The following is a 17,438-nucleotide window of genomic DNA, read 5'->3' on the forward strand; positions in this document are numbered from 1 at the left end:
CCAAAACAACAACATGATTGTGAAAGATGCCGTAGTGAAGGGCTCCGGAAATTTCGACCACCTGGGGTTCTTTAATGTGCACCTAAATCTGAGCACACAAGCCTACAACATTTCCGCTTCCATCGAAAATGCAGCCGGGATTTGATGGTTATATTACTTAAATATACAACTCTCTCTCTGTGTACAATAAATCATATGACACACAAATGACAGATGAAAACAAAGAAAAATGACAGTAAAAGCACTTTGTACTGTCATTCCTCTTACGTTCTATCTGGTCTGTCGTGCGGTAAAATAGGTTTCAAGACAAATTATCAACCTAGCCCAGCTTACCATTCTGAGCTTAAGGGGAAACATTGATCTGAAATGCGTCTCTTTTTTTTAAATTTTGAAAACACAGTTTTATTGTACCTTAATTAGTTGTCAGGTTACAAAAAATGGGCAAAGTCTAATTAGGCCATTTGTTACGGGTGATCAAGGCACTTTCCCTCGATATCTTTTTATTGTAGTTCAGTTTAAGATGCAGCTATAGCAAAGATATGCCATTTTGACACTTGCTGCAGAAATATTTAAAAGGAATATTCATCAATAAATTTCATTTAGGTGTTCCCTATCTGTTTCTCTGCTGAACAGAAAGTGTCTTATGCAGGGTGTTTACCAATTTGTTATTTTGAAATTCCTTGTCTTTCCAGATTTTCCATGATGACTCAAAGGGACACTAAAGTCAGATAACAATTTACATCAGATTGAAAGCTCAATGTATGACATCTAAAACAACAATGTTATCAACAACAGTGCCCTACTTACAGAGTAATTAAGGTAAGAACACAAGAACACAAGCGCCGCAGTAGGACGTTTTCATAATGATCCTAGTGACATCAGACGGACCGCCTACAATTAATCACTAGTAATAGATCTAACTGCACTAAATAAAGAGCCTTCCGTGCATCAAGAGACTCAATAAAATGCTGCTTGTTCGTTTCTGTTTGATTCATGAAAAAAAAAGAACCGCCGGACTAGCCACCATAGCCGGACGTTACTACAGGGAATGGCGCAAGTGGTTCAAAAATTTAATGCTCGCGTAATTACACTTGACAGGTGGTTCCATCTAGTGGGGCGCAGTTGAAACAAACAACGTTCGCAATCTCGAAGCCAATGGCGGGAAACTGATCAATGGCCGTTGTTGCTGCTGTGGCTCCCACTGCTTTCGGTCTGCTGCTACTAGCACAGTAAAGCCAGGCAACGTTGTGCATGGCAACAGTGGACGTGAGTCGGTCCGGTTTATGGCCGGTTGGTCCTTTTTTTGAGCTGGGTGATTTGAAGTGCGCTAACCTGATGCAAAACGCTAAAACATGATTTTATTTCAAAATAGGCCCTTTCTTGACACAAAAGTAACACTACAAGATTTCTGGACCGCTATTTCAACAATCAACGTCGACTTAGTAGTTGCCTTTAGTGTCCCTTTAAAGCAAATTCCATACCCATTACGTCTGCTTGGAAGACTCCGTGCACTGGAAACAGACCCACGAGTGGAAAAAAGAACTAAAGCAATTCTATGCAATCCCCCCCCCCCCCCCCCCCCACTACTCTGAGCATTCGGCATCGCCCGACGAGGCCCGTGTTTTCACACTGCCACCGATCTTGGGAAGACCGGTCGGCCATCTACCCTGTTTTTGATCGTTGGTACTGTCGTTGGCGTCACCGGCCTGGAGTGACGAGACCATTTGCCAACATTGTTGGCCACCGACTGTATCAGATAGCCTGCGTCTAGTGCACGCGCGAACGCTACCCCACCGACTCTGATAATTTGCGATTCGTTTCGTGTTTAGGACTTGTTCTCGATCACTTCGCACTCAACTCAGCATGCCTTCCGCGCGCGTGCGGAAGCCCGAAAACGGCTGTTAATTTGCGTGGAACCAATCGCGAAATATCGAAGTTCGTGAGGCCACGCAAACCCGCCGGCACAACAAAACGATTTTTGACCATGGCCGCCGATTCTTCGAACACCGCCGCACGCACCGATTCAGGTGGCCATGCACTCTTTCCAAGTTTTTCTACGTGCGAGTTTCGCGGACCTTTCAAGCAAGCTACCCAACCTGCCTCCTTCCCGTGTGTTTTGGTTTTCAAGGTCGCCCTTCTGCCGCATCCTCCCCTCTCTATATCGCAACTTCTTGCACTTCTCTCGCAGTCTGCTCTCCTCTCTTGATCACAACCCCTTCGCCCGCCACGCTGGCTCGAATTAGTTTTGTTTGCTGACTGGAAACAGGCCCCGAGCTGTTCCACGCGTTCTGGCATGTGTGTAGTGTGTGCGTGTCTTGCTCGCTCTTAGTGTGCGTGCCTGGTCATGATGGTCGACGGGAGGTCTAGCACGCTTTTTTCTGCCGCTCAACAAAATGCCGAAAATGTCACCGCTTGGCTTGAGCGTAGTCCACGCGTTAGGTGCCGCGTTGCGGAGCGCTTGCTCATAGCTATTGACCACCTGGCAGTCAACTTGCCGCTTCAGGCGTCCCAGTATGCAGCTGTGGAGATGGTGAATATTTCGTGGGCGGCGATGACGGCTACATGCGCGAAACTGTTTTCGCGAGGCCAACTTCGTCGACGTCGAGCCTGATGCCGAGCCTGAAGCTTCCGAACAGGACCACTGCGGCGGCAATTTGTGGCAGCGTGTCGACTCCGACCTGGGAGAGCAGGTGGGACATCTGTTGCAATGGTTTAATTACGGCCGATGATGATGCTGACACTGCGGAACCGTGCACGGATTAGGGCATTGTGAATGAAGTATGTGGCGAGAGCGATTTGGAGGAATCGGATTGCGAGAATGACGAAACTTTGGAGTCAGTGCCTCATGCAGCTTATGCCACGGGCCTCGGCGAATGAGCGCCCTGCCGTTTTAAATGAACTCGAGACCACCCTTATCGTTTCTGCTATTCGAAACACGTGCATCACGGACTTTTGGGGGCATAAAAAGTTTGTGTTTTCCCGCGCAACTTTTTTTAAAAACTGTGTTTCATTTACTACGAACTTCAGGATACAGCGAATGAATGCCACGTCATGCTCAGGTTCGTTATAAGCGGGCTCGACTGTATTATGTGCACCACGCGTTGACAATGACAAACAACGTCGCAAGAACAGAGCCACACCGCATACTTTTTTTTCCCTCTTTCTTTTTTCTACAAGGACATGCAAGTTGATGTTTTATTGTTTTATTTCTCTGGGCTCTAATGCTTGGAGTTCAACTAAGTCCTCAGATGCCTTCTATGCGATGACATTCGAATATGTGCTGGCAAGAAAGAATCTGCCCGGTCACAACAGCTCCCTCAATTCTACAGATTCATCACAGATGTGGGTGGGTTATCTTCGTTTGTGTACTCTTAAACGCCACCAGGTGTTATCTCCCCGCACTCACTCCCTCTTTCACAGCAGCAGCTGCGGGCACGCGCGCTTATCCTCGCTCCTAGCAACCAAAGCATGTGGTGCGAGAAGGTAGGGGAGGGTAGGTGCCGTGCTTCACCGCTCCTTCTCTCGCCGTTTGCTCTCTCTCCGCCCCACTCTCGATCGTTTGCTGTCTGGGCGCATCTCAAGAACACACAGAAATGTGTGCTCGAGACGTCGCTGTGAAACGCCAACGCCGAGTTGAGAATGTTGGTGCCCCACTCTCCTGTACGCTCGCTCCTTACTCTCGACCATTCGCTGGCTGGGCGTCTCTCAAGGCAATGGCAGAAGTTGGTGAAGCCCAATGTCTGATCGCATTGGTACAGTCTCTTGGGGCAAAAAATGCACTGGTGTTTCCTCACGATTCTCTTCGGGGAGGTGGGGGCATTTTTTTTTTTGCGCTAGCCAGTTGAAGTTATGCATATTTACCAACCTGCCCAAGTTGCCGCATTTATCAAGGTAATGTAGTTCATTCCCGCAATTTTTCTTTCGTGAACTTAGTATCCTAAGTAATTTTAGATTAGAATATATTCACTTCACTTTGAAATTGTTCAAATGAGATAACAACAGTCAAATCTCCATATTTCGAACTCGAGGGGGCCCGAAAATTTGTTCGAATTAATGAAAGCTAAATGAACGGAGGGCTCACTATGCAGTGGCACATGTGCATTGAGCCAACACATGAGGGGGAAGTTTCAGAATACATTACATTTATTCACAAATCACAGGACATTCGTCATTAATTGAAGTAATCGGTGATGCATGTCTGCACGTTTGCTTTGCAGCGAGTCAATTTCGCACGCAGCTTGCAAAGAATTTCTATTTCGGCTTCAGCATTTTGGAGGCAAGAGAAGTTACGCGCGGCAATGTCCAGCGCGGACACTCTCTAAAGACGACGACGACAACGACTGCGTCTCCGCTAAGCAGCCAGCAGGTGATGAAAAAGGAGGAGCGTCTCCATGCAGAGAGAAGCAGAACGGCATTTAAGAGAGAAGCAACACTCCATGGCAGCTTTTTTTAAAATTTTTTTCTTCGCACGCGTCGTTGAAAGGAGAAGGGTCTACGTGGCAGGGACGGGAAAGGAAGAAGCATGGCACTGGCGCGCGAGAGGGAGCCAACACTCCGCGGCAGCTTTCATTTTTTTCCTTTCATCTCTCTCTTTGCGCACGTCGTTGCTAAAAGAAGGGTCTTCACGTGTTATGGACGGAGGAAGAGAAGCATGGCACCATTCCACCGAACATTCCACCGCAGCCTTTTCTTCCCTTTCCTTTTGCTTCGCGCGCAGCGGTGAGGTGTCGGAGGAACCGCTGCGAGATTGGGCGTGGTGCTGAGAGCATTTTCAAAGCGCAGTATGTTCGAATTGACCGTCGCAAGTGCTCACGCGTTTGAATTACAGGGCGTTTTCACCCCTTGAAATACACATAGCTCTGATGGGACTTCAGCGTGAGTTCGAATTAACCGGAAGTTCAAATTAAGCATGTTCGAATAAAGAGATTTGACTGTATTCCATTTGTATTCGCTTTGAAGCGAAAAATAACTATTCACACCTGCATAATAGACCGCCATTAGGTTTTCCCTTAGATACAAACAATATTGAAATAAACGCATTGATAGAATATGTGGCTAAGAAGTTTCATTCTTTGGTCATGACTTATAATACACTCATTATCACTGAATTTGGCTCAATTCTACAAGTTCTTCATATAAACGAATTAAAGGCAAAACACCTATGTGCATAGTATGTACACTACTAAAAAGCAGCTTAGACGTTAGTTTCAAGACAAATTCTAGAAGCAGAAATGCACACAACAGTAAGTCACATGAACAACCCACCTGACTCTCATGGCAAAGGTGTTGATGTCCTTGTCAAGTTGATCCAAGAGGGCAATGCTTTGGATGATCATGTTGTCAATACGATTAACATTAAATTTGACTTTAGAACGCGAGTAGCTGTGTCCCAATCCAAGCTGCGCCTTGGAAGAGGATACAGCTGTGAGCCCTTTGACCAGCTTGTAAAAGTGCAGTCGAACACCTGCAAAGCAACAGAATATATTGATCAGCCAATAAGTTATTCCAAGAGAATGTGCACAAGCCAGCAGGCTGCTTGCTGGTGTGGTGGGGCTGTAGCAGCGAATGACATTCAGGGTGAATGAATTATAGAAAAATAAATAAAAAATTAGGGCACACTAACGCTTTGGCTTTAGCAGTTGAATGCGATAGTGATATCCTGTTCTTAGTGTGTAATTCAAACACTTTGTGCTCGAAACCTTTTTGAACTTGATATGCACTCACTACATGGCCTTAACCTCCTCGGACCCTCAGTACCCAATTGGGCAACGGTGTTCTAAAAGCTACAGATCATTCCAGTTCGATATCAGCGTGTTCAAATTTGTTTTGACACAAAAAAGATGAGCTGCTTTCACAAAGCCCTGAAAAGTCGTGCTGCGTGCCTTGTCAAATTTTCAAAACGAGCGAACGAAAGTGACAGTGCTGCATGAGCGCTCAGATACGTTTTCATGATAAATGTAAACCTTTTTTTTTCTGAGTTGTAGCGTGAGCGACATCATCTATAGTGCATTCCTTTAACTGTGGACATCATATACTGTGTATATCATATTGAAAGTCAGTCCGGTCAGATACATTTGTTGCACTCAATTTTAGAGACTTCAGGAGATCAAGAGTATGCGAATGAACACCATAACATTTTGAGACAACCATCCAATTTTTCAAAATCACATTTTTTCTGCATTTGTTTTTAAGGGCAGGGAGTCAAATAATATAGCTTTGCAAAAGCTTTTTCATTAGTGCATTCTTGGAACTAAGGAGGTTAAGGGAATAGGCACAGTAGCGTGCGTGCCTTTTGTTGTAGGTGACCGGCTTTAAACCACGAACCCACTGGTAATAGGCGCTTGTACCACACATTATTACAGCAATATTTCATGTTGTATTGTGAAACATGTATACAGGACGAATGTGTTTGTAAAGCATGAAAGCTACTTTCACTGCATTTCCAAGCAAAGGAAGTTCCTTTCACTGCTTTCACAAGCAGAAGCGTGGCCGTATGGTAGAATGTCCGCTTGCCACGCAGACGACCCGAGTTCGGTCCCCACTCGGACCCTAATGACCCTGGTTCGATCCCCACTCTGAAACAGGGTTTTTTAAATGATTTATTTTATTTGCATCATTCTAGAGTTTTTGGTCATGCATAAGATGATTTTTCGTTCAGAACCAACAACGCCGTCATTTCTGTGAAATGAGCGCATTAACGCTATCGCGTTAATAAAATTTAACATCACAACATATCCACAGAGTGAATGATGATGAGTGGGGCAAAGCGCTGAAGGGTTACATTGCTAAATCGCGAACCACCTGCAAATATGGCCCACTACACCATCAAAGACGTGACGAACACTGTGTCGAGGAACGGGAAATGAGACGACGGCGATGCGCCCGTGCCGAGGTCACAGTTGTTTTTGGAACGCGGGCACAGGTGGAGTTGCAGCTGCAGCCTCCAGCCAGGCCAGGAGCTAGGCCGTTCTCCCCCTCGTGGCTCGTGCTACACGAATCACGTGGCTCACTTCTTTTTCTGCGTGGCCAGCTGACCAAAACAAGCATGGCGCCACAACTGTTTATACAAGAAATTTTATTATTTCTAAGTGGTAGCTATATGCCGCTTCATTCTCCCTTCATTCTAGCGGCTTTATAGTCGGTGAAGTGGTGGATTAGAGATGGCGCGTAGTCGAATGTTTGAAAGGTCGAAGTAGTCAGCAGGTTGCAAAGGTGGAATCATAGGCGGTCACGCACAAAAAAGGAATGACACAGTGGGACCATATATGGTTGTTTAAGGCGCACCTGGATACAAGCACACGACAATCTTGCATTTCGTATTGGCTACTTCTCAACAGTGTTTGCTTTATGGTCGGTGAAGTGGTGGATCGGTGATGAGGCGTTGTGGGATGTTTGCAAGGACCAAGTAGTGGGCAGTTGGCAAAGGTGCAACTATAGGCAGTCACGTACATACAAGGGATCGACAGACCCACGCCTTTAGAAGCTCCGCCCCTAAAAATTGAGGCAGTCACGATATCAAGTACATCACCGCTCGGCAAACGCTGACTATTGTGGGGGTGCTGATACCCCCCTGTAAAGTTGTTTGCACACGTGTCTCGCGCAGAGGCCGTCTTTTGGGGTCACAGATATTAAGCGGTAAGTAGCGTGTTCGTGAACGTTGATCACAACTATCATCATCATGGTTATATATGGGGAGCGCCGGTGGTGACCCCTGGCAGCAAGCCTTGGTGGTGGCAGGAGACAATTGAGAGAGTCTCTTTCGGTGCTAGCGTCTGGTGCAAGCGGTTGTCTCTCGCAATGCGACCGCGGTGCACGGCACCGCGGACCGTCTGCCGGGGGCTCTTGCGGTGAGTCAGGCGTTAGCGACACCGCCTTGTTTGTCATGTTGTTGTTGAGTGTTGTTTAACATTGTGCAAGGATGTCTTAGCGTGTTAATCATGATTGATTCACAATGATTTGGCTGACGATATCGTCATTCAAAAAGTAGTTAAATAAATGTGTTGTTTGGTTTGTCCGACCGTGTCTGCTGCGTCCGTTCACTCCAAGAGTGTGGTGGCGCTCGCCACATCGAGACCCTACACTATGAAGTACTGGTATGAAATGTGACTTTAGGATGTGCTGTTCCTTTCTTTTTGTGGCATACATAAAAAGTGTCTGACACTGAAATAAATCAGTTATTACTATGCACATAACAGAATGCATGTGTGTTCTTCTCGTCCAATTGGCCCTCACAGCAGCTTTACGGACACCAAAAACGTTATGCACCTGCAGAAGCAGCATTGCGCAATCTAGCGTGAAATACTGAAAAACACCTAATAAGCCAGCATCCTATTTAAGTGTGCCACACCATATGTTCTAGCATGCAGCTTACGACGACTCGACACATAAAACAAATGAGCAAGCAGCCCGTAGTCTGTCCGGATCCGACAAGCATGCCTAGAAGAGTTTTCATCAATGTAAAAAAAGAACAAACTGCAAAATGCTGCTTTATTTCACAAGAGTCTTGTCATTAAAAACCTTACTCCCATGAGCAAGAAACATGTTGTAAGCACATGGTGCCAGAAAGCTCCTGAAACGGCCCCGAAAGTGAGCTAGCATGTACACTGACTCGCACACCCGCTCATTAGTGCTACACCCGGAGGCAACTTTCTGTAACAATGAAGAGAAAGCTATGGGACAAAGCTAACTGCTCTATATTACTGCGCCAATGTAGTTCCTAATAAACTTGTTTCGGGTTCAGTTTCGATGTGACAGATGCGTATTTCCTGCAGTTCATTTCTTCACATGTGCTCTTTGGTGCACGTGAACCATGCATTGAACCGCGATTACCGAGCTTGCAGGCATATTGGCATTTCGTTCCGTACGTTTAATTTGTCTGTGTCATCCAGAAATGACGTGAATATTTTAGGCGCTGCAGTTTTTTGGGCATGCACGGATATGTAAACTCATCTCAAACTGAAAAATGACACATGTAGCATGCTTACATAGCGTGGGCCCGGCATACTGAAGAGCAGCTTGCAGTCTTGCGGCGCAAAGTGAAATTCAGTTAGTAGGATCGCGTTGCGAAACGCCGGCATCAAAAGGCATCAGTGGCTCACTGCCCACACGCTCTACGGCTCAGGAAACTTATAGCGGTAACCCCACGCCACTGCATAACCCCAGAATGCTGTGTTCAATCCCAACTGCTACTTGTTTTCCGTCTCCTTCATCAAAACCGTACGGGCATGCGGTCATTTCTCGTGATACTGCATGGAGCCAGTTAGGTACACCTCAGGACAGCAATTGTGTGTTGCACCTGACATTACTTATTTAGAACAGGAAGGCATGTAAACCCCTGCATATCTGTAGAATCTCATGCTTTCTGAACATTTACATAATTAGCGCTGGTTCTAAAGTTCAGAAGTAAATGGTCACCTACCGTTTTACCACCAATAATTGGTTCCTGACAATGCAAAACACATTTCATGAGCTAACTTTGTTGAACGCCAACATTCTGAGCCCTACTCTGCCTAGTAATTCACCATCCCTATTAAGAGTTTCATCGCTGTGGCCGGTATTCAGACACTGTAGTGAAGGCTGTGCGTACAGGGCCCCAATTACGCTGCTGCATTCTACTCTTGAAGGCTAAGCTCAAGCGTCCTCCAGTGTTTATAATATTGCAGCAGTCCTCAGAAACAATAAATGAAAATGCATGCCAGCCTTCTTGTCTCACATACTAGTTTTCTATGTTCTCTGGTGATACAAATTTCGGATTATGTGAATATATTTGCAAGGAAGTCTAGATACCACTGTCCCAAAAATTTGCGTGAGGAATATCTAACCAAATCACTTGATTCAGTTCAAATTTAAGTGCTTATTCAGCCATGCACTCCTTGAGATTTTGTTTTTTAAAGAAAAATGTTTTTCATTTTTCAAGTGAACAAGCAGCTGCTTGTTCACTTCAAATTTTTATTGACAAACTGCATCAGTACCTTGAATCACGGTGACTTTATACAGCCTATTAAACTATATATTGGCTTCAATTTGAGACAGTGCGAGGAAGTCTCAGTAATGTAACACCCAGCAACTAGATCATACCAAAATTTATACACATTCCACCAATGGAATGCAAGTTGTTGCTGTAGATTTTAGACTACCCTTTTGTTCTCCCTTTAAAAGGCATGCAACACCTCACCTCGGATAACTTCTGGAACCACTCCCGTGTGCTGGCAAGATATTCCCAGAGACTCCTGGACAGTCATTCCCAATTTGGAGTCACCAACACCAAGAATCACCTTGCTCTTCTTATGCGATTTGGGAACATTTGTTTCCAAGAAAGTCTGCAGATCATCATGAACTACACCTGGAAGAAAACATCATGAGAAGTAAAATTTATTCTAGATCAAGCCTACTAGTTATGAATTGCAAATCTGTTCTATTTATAAGCAAGTCGTGAGGTAACAAGTCTGCTTTATGAATGATCAAGCTGTGTTCCAAATAAAGGGAGGGGAAAAGGTTAAAACATAATAATTATTGGAGTTTATGTCCCCAGCCACCATAATATTATTAGGGACACAGTAGCAAAGGGGTTCAAATATTTGGACCACCAGGCATTCTTGAATGTGCACCATGGGCCTCTAGCATTTGCCTCCATCGAAATGCGGCCGCCATTGCCAAGATTCGATCCCGCACCCTTTGGGGCAGCACTAAAGTCCCATAACTACCAGACCACCGGGGTGGTGTATGGGTGGCAACCCATGGCTTCGTATGTACACAATGCGATATAACCTTTTGGCCAGTGAACTTCAAAATCCACAAAATCTTGAAAACAGATGCACACACAAAGGGAAAGAATAACACATATTTTTTAAAATAGCTTGTTGCATACACAATCGACTTGATTCACGATTACTTCCCTGTGATGTGAATCAGATGATCACACAAATAATCTGGCTCGCATCACAGTTTCATAGTGAGAATGCCTGCTAGCATAATTGAGGATAGTAAGTTTATGGGCTCGTCTCTTTTGTTAGGCACAATAATGAGAACTACCAGATGATAATGGATGGGAAAGTATAGGTGATATTAGAAGTAATAGTAATGTAAATGTGAAGAAACAAAAAGAATAACTGGCCATCGGCCTACACTTTTGAAGAAAGTGTCCGATGCTTTAGCAATGAGTTATGGTGGCAGTTATCCCTCATTCACTTAATAGAGTATATTTGTGCATTCAAACGTGAGAGCTTCAGTCGGTGCCACCTGTCGCCACTGCGGCGAGTGAAGAACACACTTTTTTGCCTGTTTGGCATCACGTAGTGCGTGATCATAATATGTGAACTTTGTGCTCCAATTGTGAACTCTGTGAAACACACAACCATGACATTTGGCTGAACTGCAAACCCCAGCATTTGCTCTTCGAATAATGTGCTTTTTCACTAAACCAGAGGAGTCGTTAAGACCTCTTCAACCTGGTGTCTGTAACCGATTACATTAAATGGCATTTGGGACGTTAAACCCTACTTATCAATCAAAAATAATAAGTTTATTAAGCAACAGTTTATTGTTGCAATTATCTCAAATGTATGACATGATAAATGTAAATTTTCTCAATCCCTTTCCCTTGAGGTCACGGAATAGGAATTGCAGTGGTCATTTTCAACTGAAATTCGTTTTCGTCCCGTGAGGCAGCATGCAGGAAAAATGACATCGATACACTTCGACGGAAATGACATTACATTTGCCGTGCAAGCGGCAGAAGTTATGTCGAACAGTAGGTTGGGCATAGCTGTGTTTGAATGCGGCGTTGTATTACTGTCAAAAGAAACTACGCAGGCGCAACGGCTGATTGGATCACTTACGAAAAAAAAAAAAACAACATTGCGGCTATATTAAGTGAACCTACCTTCAGTGACACAGTTCATGTTCTCCAAGGCGTTTACGGCAGTGCGGAAGGGAAAAAACGCCATCAGATGCACGAGCGACTTGAACTTGTTGAAGTCCAGGATGCTATTTTCCACCTGAGGCAACGCCATGCCGACCTCTTCGAACTCCTTGACTTTAAATAGTCCATATCCCACAGCGTGCTCAAAGAGCACGTAGAGCTGAGACTGCAATGACACAATAGACAACATCTGCGCACGTACTCCATATATTCAATGTTCACCGATCACCACCGAAAGTCGCAGTGTAAGTGCAAGCTCAAAAAAAAAAAACAATGCAGCACTCAATCACCGAAAAAACGGAGCACAAATAGTAGTGTAGATCAAGCCGCAAATGATCCGTTTTACAGGGTGTTTGGATACCATGTGAAACGGACACTGAAATAACTGCTTTGTTTTTCTCATTTATGTAGCAAATTAAGATTACTCTTTCCTATCGCAGACAACATTTCGTTTGAAAATGAAAGAAGGAAGTACGGAATTAATGAAAAAGGAAAACAAACTGGCCACGGCACGAAATCTGCCGATTTCCATCAACGAAGCACAAAAGATCGCAGTGGCACCACTCCACAAACCACTCAAGCGATGACAATGTGAAATGCCCGCAGTGTCTAACACCAGTCACTATCAAGTATATTCAGGAGATACAGCACAAACGTTTACTAACCATTTTGTCAACTTCGCTTAACGACGGTGCACCGTACCATAGACAGAACACGTTGCCTCGCCGGCTAAGCCTAGGTGAGCAACACAACACAGCGCGGCCTAGAGAAACGTGCACCGCGCGCGTGCCGCATGGTCAGCGTGACGGACAACCTGAAACAGCACTACAGTAACTTTTGAAATAAACAAAATTGAATATTATAAAAATGAACGAGTGAATTATTTTTATAAATAAATTATTAGGTTGTTGGTAAGTTAAGTTAGTTAAAAATGTTATATTTATTTTTATTGGTGAAATTGCAGTTTTTTTGCGTTTTTTCATCTGAGAATCTCTAGAATCTCTTAGAAATTTACCCTTAGGTCTACAGATTTTTTACCTCATTTAGGGATCTGGCGTCATTTTGTTGAATCTAACCCCCGTATTCACAAACGCTCCTCGACTCGACTTCCACCCTTCACTTAAAAGAGTTGAACACTGCGCCACCGCTCGGCTGAAAATGAGGGTGCGCTACTCAAGAATTGCCGCAGATTATTGCTGATATGCAGTGATTTGCCGTGCATAGAGACGGCGCTCCCATCGGCTTTCTCAAGTGAAGGTGAAGCGTTGAGTGAAGGGACGTTCTAGAATACGGGGGTAAGGATTTTTATGAGGCTGTGGTAATGTGACATTTCGCTGCCTGATTGAAGGCATTACTAAGTGACCACTCTCTTTCAACTAGAAAGGCTGTAAAAAAATAGTTCATGTCCCTTTTTATTTAAGATAGTCTTAGTGTGGTAATGAATCGTTTGAAAGGGTAGCAGTTTTGTAATGCGAGATTGTTATAGTCTGAATATTGCAGAAAATTAAGCTGTGTAGTCGTAAGAGTTAAACACACGCATATTACGAGCTCCGTGGGTGATTGTTGCTCTGTGAAACAAAGATAAACTTTCTTTTGTAAAACACATAAACACGTGTCAAGTAGCCGTATAACGAAAACGAACTGCTATTCCGTGTTTCCTTCTTCCATGACCGACAGAAACGCAATCGATGCCAACGGGTTGCTGCTTTTCGAGCGTCAGGATGATCTTAATACTTGAACTACAACAAAAAACAATCACTGCTTTTCTATTATCCGACCGCTAAAAGAGGAGTTAGTAGTTCCACTACACGCGCAAATGACAAAACTCGCCGTGGTCGATTGTTTCGCCCTCTACGGCCATCACAAGAACTTGAGAGTGTCCGGGGCATGACCTACTACACTCCTGACCTGCCCAGAGAGCACCTCTTCCAGCGCCCACGTTCTAGTTCATACCTTCTGCCGCTAGGGCCGTCACCTACGAGCGGCGTGGCGCTAGGCAGCACCTGTTCGCTGTCGTCTGCTTCAGCCATCGCTGTGGCAGTGCAAATCGTTCTTATTGTGCATGAATTGTGTATGAATGTGTAAAATATGGCAAATAAAGCGATATGATTCCTCGTCAGAGTTGGCTGCATTCGTGTGGACGTTTGAAGCAGAAATAGAACCGTAAAAAAAGCACACAAAGGGTCACAGTGGCAAGCAGACGGGAACTTTTCTACAAATGAAGGAAAATTTATTATGAAAATATTTCTTGAATGAAAACGTAGTCCAACGAGATAAAAAAACTATTGTTAGGCATTCATTGTTCACACTGAATCACGATGGTTCCAGACGATACGCATACACAAATTGCAGAAGATACGCAGAAACACAGTAGGTCGTGTGCAGAAACTTGCAGACGGCAGATAGCTGCAGTAGTCAGCTCTAATAGTGGCCGCGTGCAGTTTTTTTTTTTTAGATGAGCTGACACCTCAAATGTAAGTATGGTGTATTGCTGCGTGCCATATTGCAAATCGGAACAAGGCAAACAAAGTAAAGTAAGTTTTCACGAGTTTCCTGCCACAGACATACGGGAAGAATGGATCGAGGCAATTGGAAGAAAAGGTGAGTCTTGTGTTTTTGAGAGTCGTTTCAATTCAGAACGAGTTGCAAGCTAGCAAGAAGCACCAGGGTGCTTTAGTAAACTTTATTTCCGTGTGTTATGCTAATTCACTGAGCTAAAAAACATGAAAGCTTTTTTAAAGTACCGCGGCTAATATGGCAGGCTCCACAAATAGTGCCAAGAAATTTAAATATAGCACACAAGAAAAAAGTAAATATACGAAATCTGTAAATTATGTAAAAATGCGTAGCGGTGGGTTGCGAGGGGTTCGAGCACCCTTCCCGAAGGCTGCCTCAACAAATGCCGCCGAAATCCATAAAAAAATTAATGATATGAAATATTTACGTGCTGCCTCCACAGTTTGTCTCTCTGTGTGTGTGTGTGTGTGTGTGTGTGTGTGTGTGTGTGTGTGTGTGTGTGTGTGTGTGTGTGTGTGTGTGTGTGTGTGTGTTTAGCGATGGACAACTCTTGAACACTGGGTGTCACTGAAGTTAGCGACCGAATTTGGTCAAATGTATTTCTCATCTCAAACCTCTATCTTCCCATACAGCTTTGTTCGTTTCTGTATAAGCTTACTTAAGGTAATTAGAAACGTTACGCCGGTAACGAAATGTGGCGATTAACTGTTCACTCTATATAGGGCTGGCAGGCGGTCGGGTATAATGACATAATTGAAGTCCTTCGTGCAATGAGCCCATCGGCTCTGTGAGGGTTAAGAGACCCAGCCGGTGAAACCGAAATGAGGAACCTGGAATAATCAGCGACAGATACTCTATTTATGTGCGTGCTGCATCTGAGATTACATCATGCATGACAAAGATTCGTTTTGGAGAATGCAAAAGAACAAAAACCACTGAAGTCATCGTCGTCAACGGCGGAGTCATTGTACAGGTTAGAGGTTTGCGCTCTAAACCAAGACCAAGGCGCTCAAGTGCGCCTCGGTTTCGGCTCTGTCGTATTGGGTCGCGCTTCGTTACTGAGCAGCCATTAGGAAATTCAGCTTTGTTATGAAACCTTGTATAGCCAATGAGCTCTTCGAATAAAGGGCTTCAAGTATGCCACTGGACTCGACCACGTACCATCACTAAACATCAATCGACGAATGTAGTCATCTAAAAAGACATTTACAAAGGCTGCGAGAAAATATGAAAATGCACTAAATGGGTATACAGGTACTTCCCCAGAATAAAATCGTGGCTATGCTTTTTCTTAACCTCCCCATTTGGCTTGTTACATTTTGGAAAAATTAATTACAAAAAAGGTGTTATGGACTGTTATTTTGCAATCTTGCTAGCCATGCGTATACGCCTTTACCTTTGATGAAGGTTCAGGAAAGCATCGCTGGGAGCCCAGCGACCGGTCGAAGGTATGCAGCCTGCATTTTACCGCTGAAGATTACAGAACAGTGACGAAAAGGAAGATGTTGAAGCCCACAGCCGTGCCTTCCTTATTTCCCGCTTCTCCTGATCCACGTGGGCAAGATCCAATGCCGCGGAAAAAGCGGCTAAAACGAACGCAGGGGGAAACAACGCTGGCACCCATACAAGTAAAAATACTGTAAGTAAAACTTGAAGTCTAACACAACAACGGATAAGAATAATGTTAGCAGTATTCCCTTATGCGTTTAGCGGGACAATATATCTGTCATGCTTCGCTATTTTTTCGGCTTAACAGGGGAACGTCCAACGCAGATTCTTCTCAAGAAGAGCGAGCATCAGCGGAGCCTGGGGAAGTATATAGTTCTGAAAACCCAATTGAAACTGCACAAGAGGCCATGTTCATGAAGGACTACGACTAACACGCGCTTACAAAAACTGTACCTGATGCAAAAGACGTATATTAGAATAATTTTTTACTGGTCGTATGATGCTCGCAGAAGTGAATTGTTTCAACAGGCTGGAATACCACCCCTACATCGTCTCTACGATTTTAAGTTAGCATTGGTGGTCAGGCGTCAATTTCAAGAAAGTCGACATTATTTGTACGACCTCTCGAAACTGCAGCCAAATAATTTGTTCGAAACATGACATAAAGAAACATGGAAAATAAAAACTTCGAGAACAAACTACTCCACAGATAGGTTGTTCTACACAGTTTCTACGTTAATTGATAAATATGTGAAAGCTGGCATAGATTTCTTACTCTGTACCCGAACTCAATTGCACGATATACACATGTATAGTTTTCAAGATTTCTTTGCAGTTGCTACATTGTTATCATGGTTGCTATTTTTATTTTTAGAATTTGAACTTGATATTTTTGTAATTGTTGCTTAGATAACATTGCTAACTGTTTGCCAGTGCTGTCGTGCTAAAGGCGTCTGTGGGCCTATGTCAAGCTGCCTCTTTCGAAGAGCAGCTTTTACCTGCCGCTGTCCTTCATCAAACTATTGATGAAAAATAAAACATTATTATTATTATTATTATTATTATTATTATTATTATTATTATTATTATTATTATTATTATTATTATTATTATTATTATTATTATTATTATTAACTATGCTCGACAAGATGATGATAATGATGACGATAAAAACTTTATTGGGGTCGCAATGTGTTGCCCTCGATAGGCACATCACTGCCTTTACCATATCGTCTCATCGCACGGACATATAAAATCATAGAAACGCGCATCGGCCAGCGCTCCCCGTTCCAGCAGACAAACTCCCGTAGCGAAATTTGACGCACAATTTTTGTTGTGTAGGTCACAGTAAGAGTTAAAGCTTCAATTCCTGTGTCTCTCCTTGATATGCGTCCGTGGGCGTATGTGCATTATTCTCTTCTATCAATTGACTACAAGTGTAACACCTGTCCAGGGCGAGTGTCCAAGGTAAGTGCTCAACAGGGGCACTGCGTTTCACCTGACGCGTCCTAAACAACCTAAAATCAGTTTGATATTCTATTACCAATGAGTA

The 17,438-nt window shown here is 43.9% G+C and overlaps 2 protein-coding genes across 2 annotated transcripts in view; one reads left to right on the forward strand and one right to left on the reverse strand.

Annotated features, from left to right (window-relative positions):
* Positions 1–728, forward strand: part of LOC119175892 (BRISC complex subunit Abraxas 2) — a 100,633-nt gene extending 99,905 nt beyond the window's left edge. Inside the window, exon 9 of the mRNA XM_075876449.1 lies at positions 693–728. Coding sequence (XP_075732564.1) covers positions 693–703 — 11 coding nt within the window. The 3' untranslated portion in view covers positions 704–728. The remainder of the gene's footprint in view (positions 1–692) is intronic.
* Positions 1–12,717, reverse strand: part of Nop56 (Nop56 ribonucleoprotein) — a 49,975-nt gene extending 37,258 nt beyond the window's left edge. Inside the window, exons 1-4 of the mRNA XM_037426927.2 lie at positions 12,586–12,717; positions 11,882–12,086; positions 10,175–10,342; positions 5,266–5,464 (exon numbers count right to left, since the gene is read on the reverse strand). Of these exons, the coding sequence (XP_037282824.1) occupies positions 5,266–5,464; positions 10,175–10,342; positions 11,882–12,086; positions 12,586–12,588 (575 nt within the window). The 5' untranslated portion in view covers positions 12,589–12,717. The remainder of the gene's footprint in view (positions 1–5,265; positions 5,465–10,174; positions 10,343–11,881; positions 12,087–12,585) is intronic.
* Positions 12,718–17,438: the final 4,721 nt, after the last annotated feature.

This window comes from Rhipicephalus microplus, chromosome X, assembly GCF_043290135.1.
Source record: "Rhipicephalus microplus isolate Deutch F79 chromosome X, USDA_Rmic, whole genome shotgun sequence".
NCBI lineage: Eukaryota > Metazoa > Arthropoda > Arachnida > Ixodida > Ixodidae > Rhipicephalus > Rhipicephalus microplus.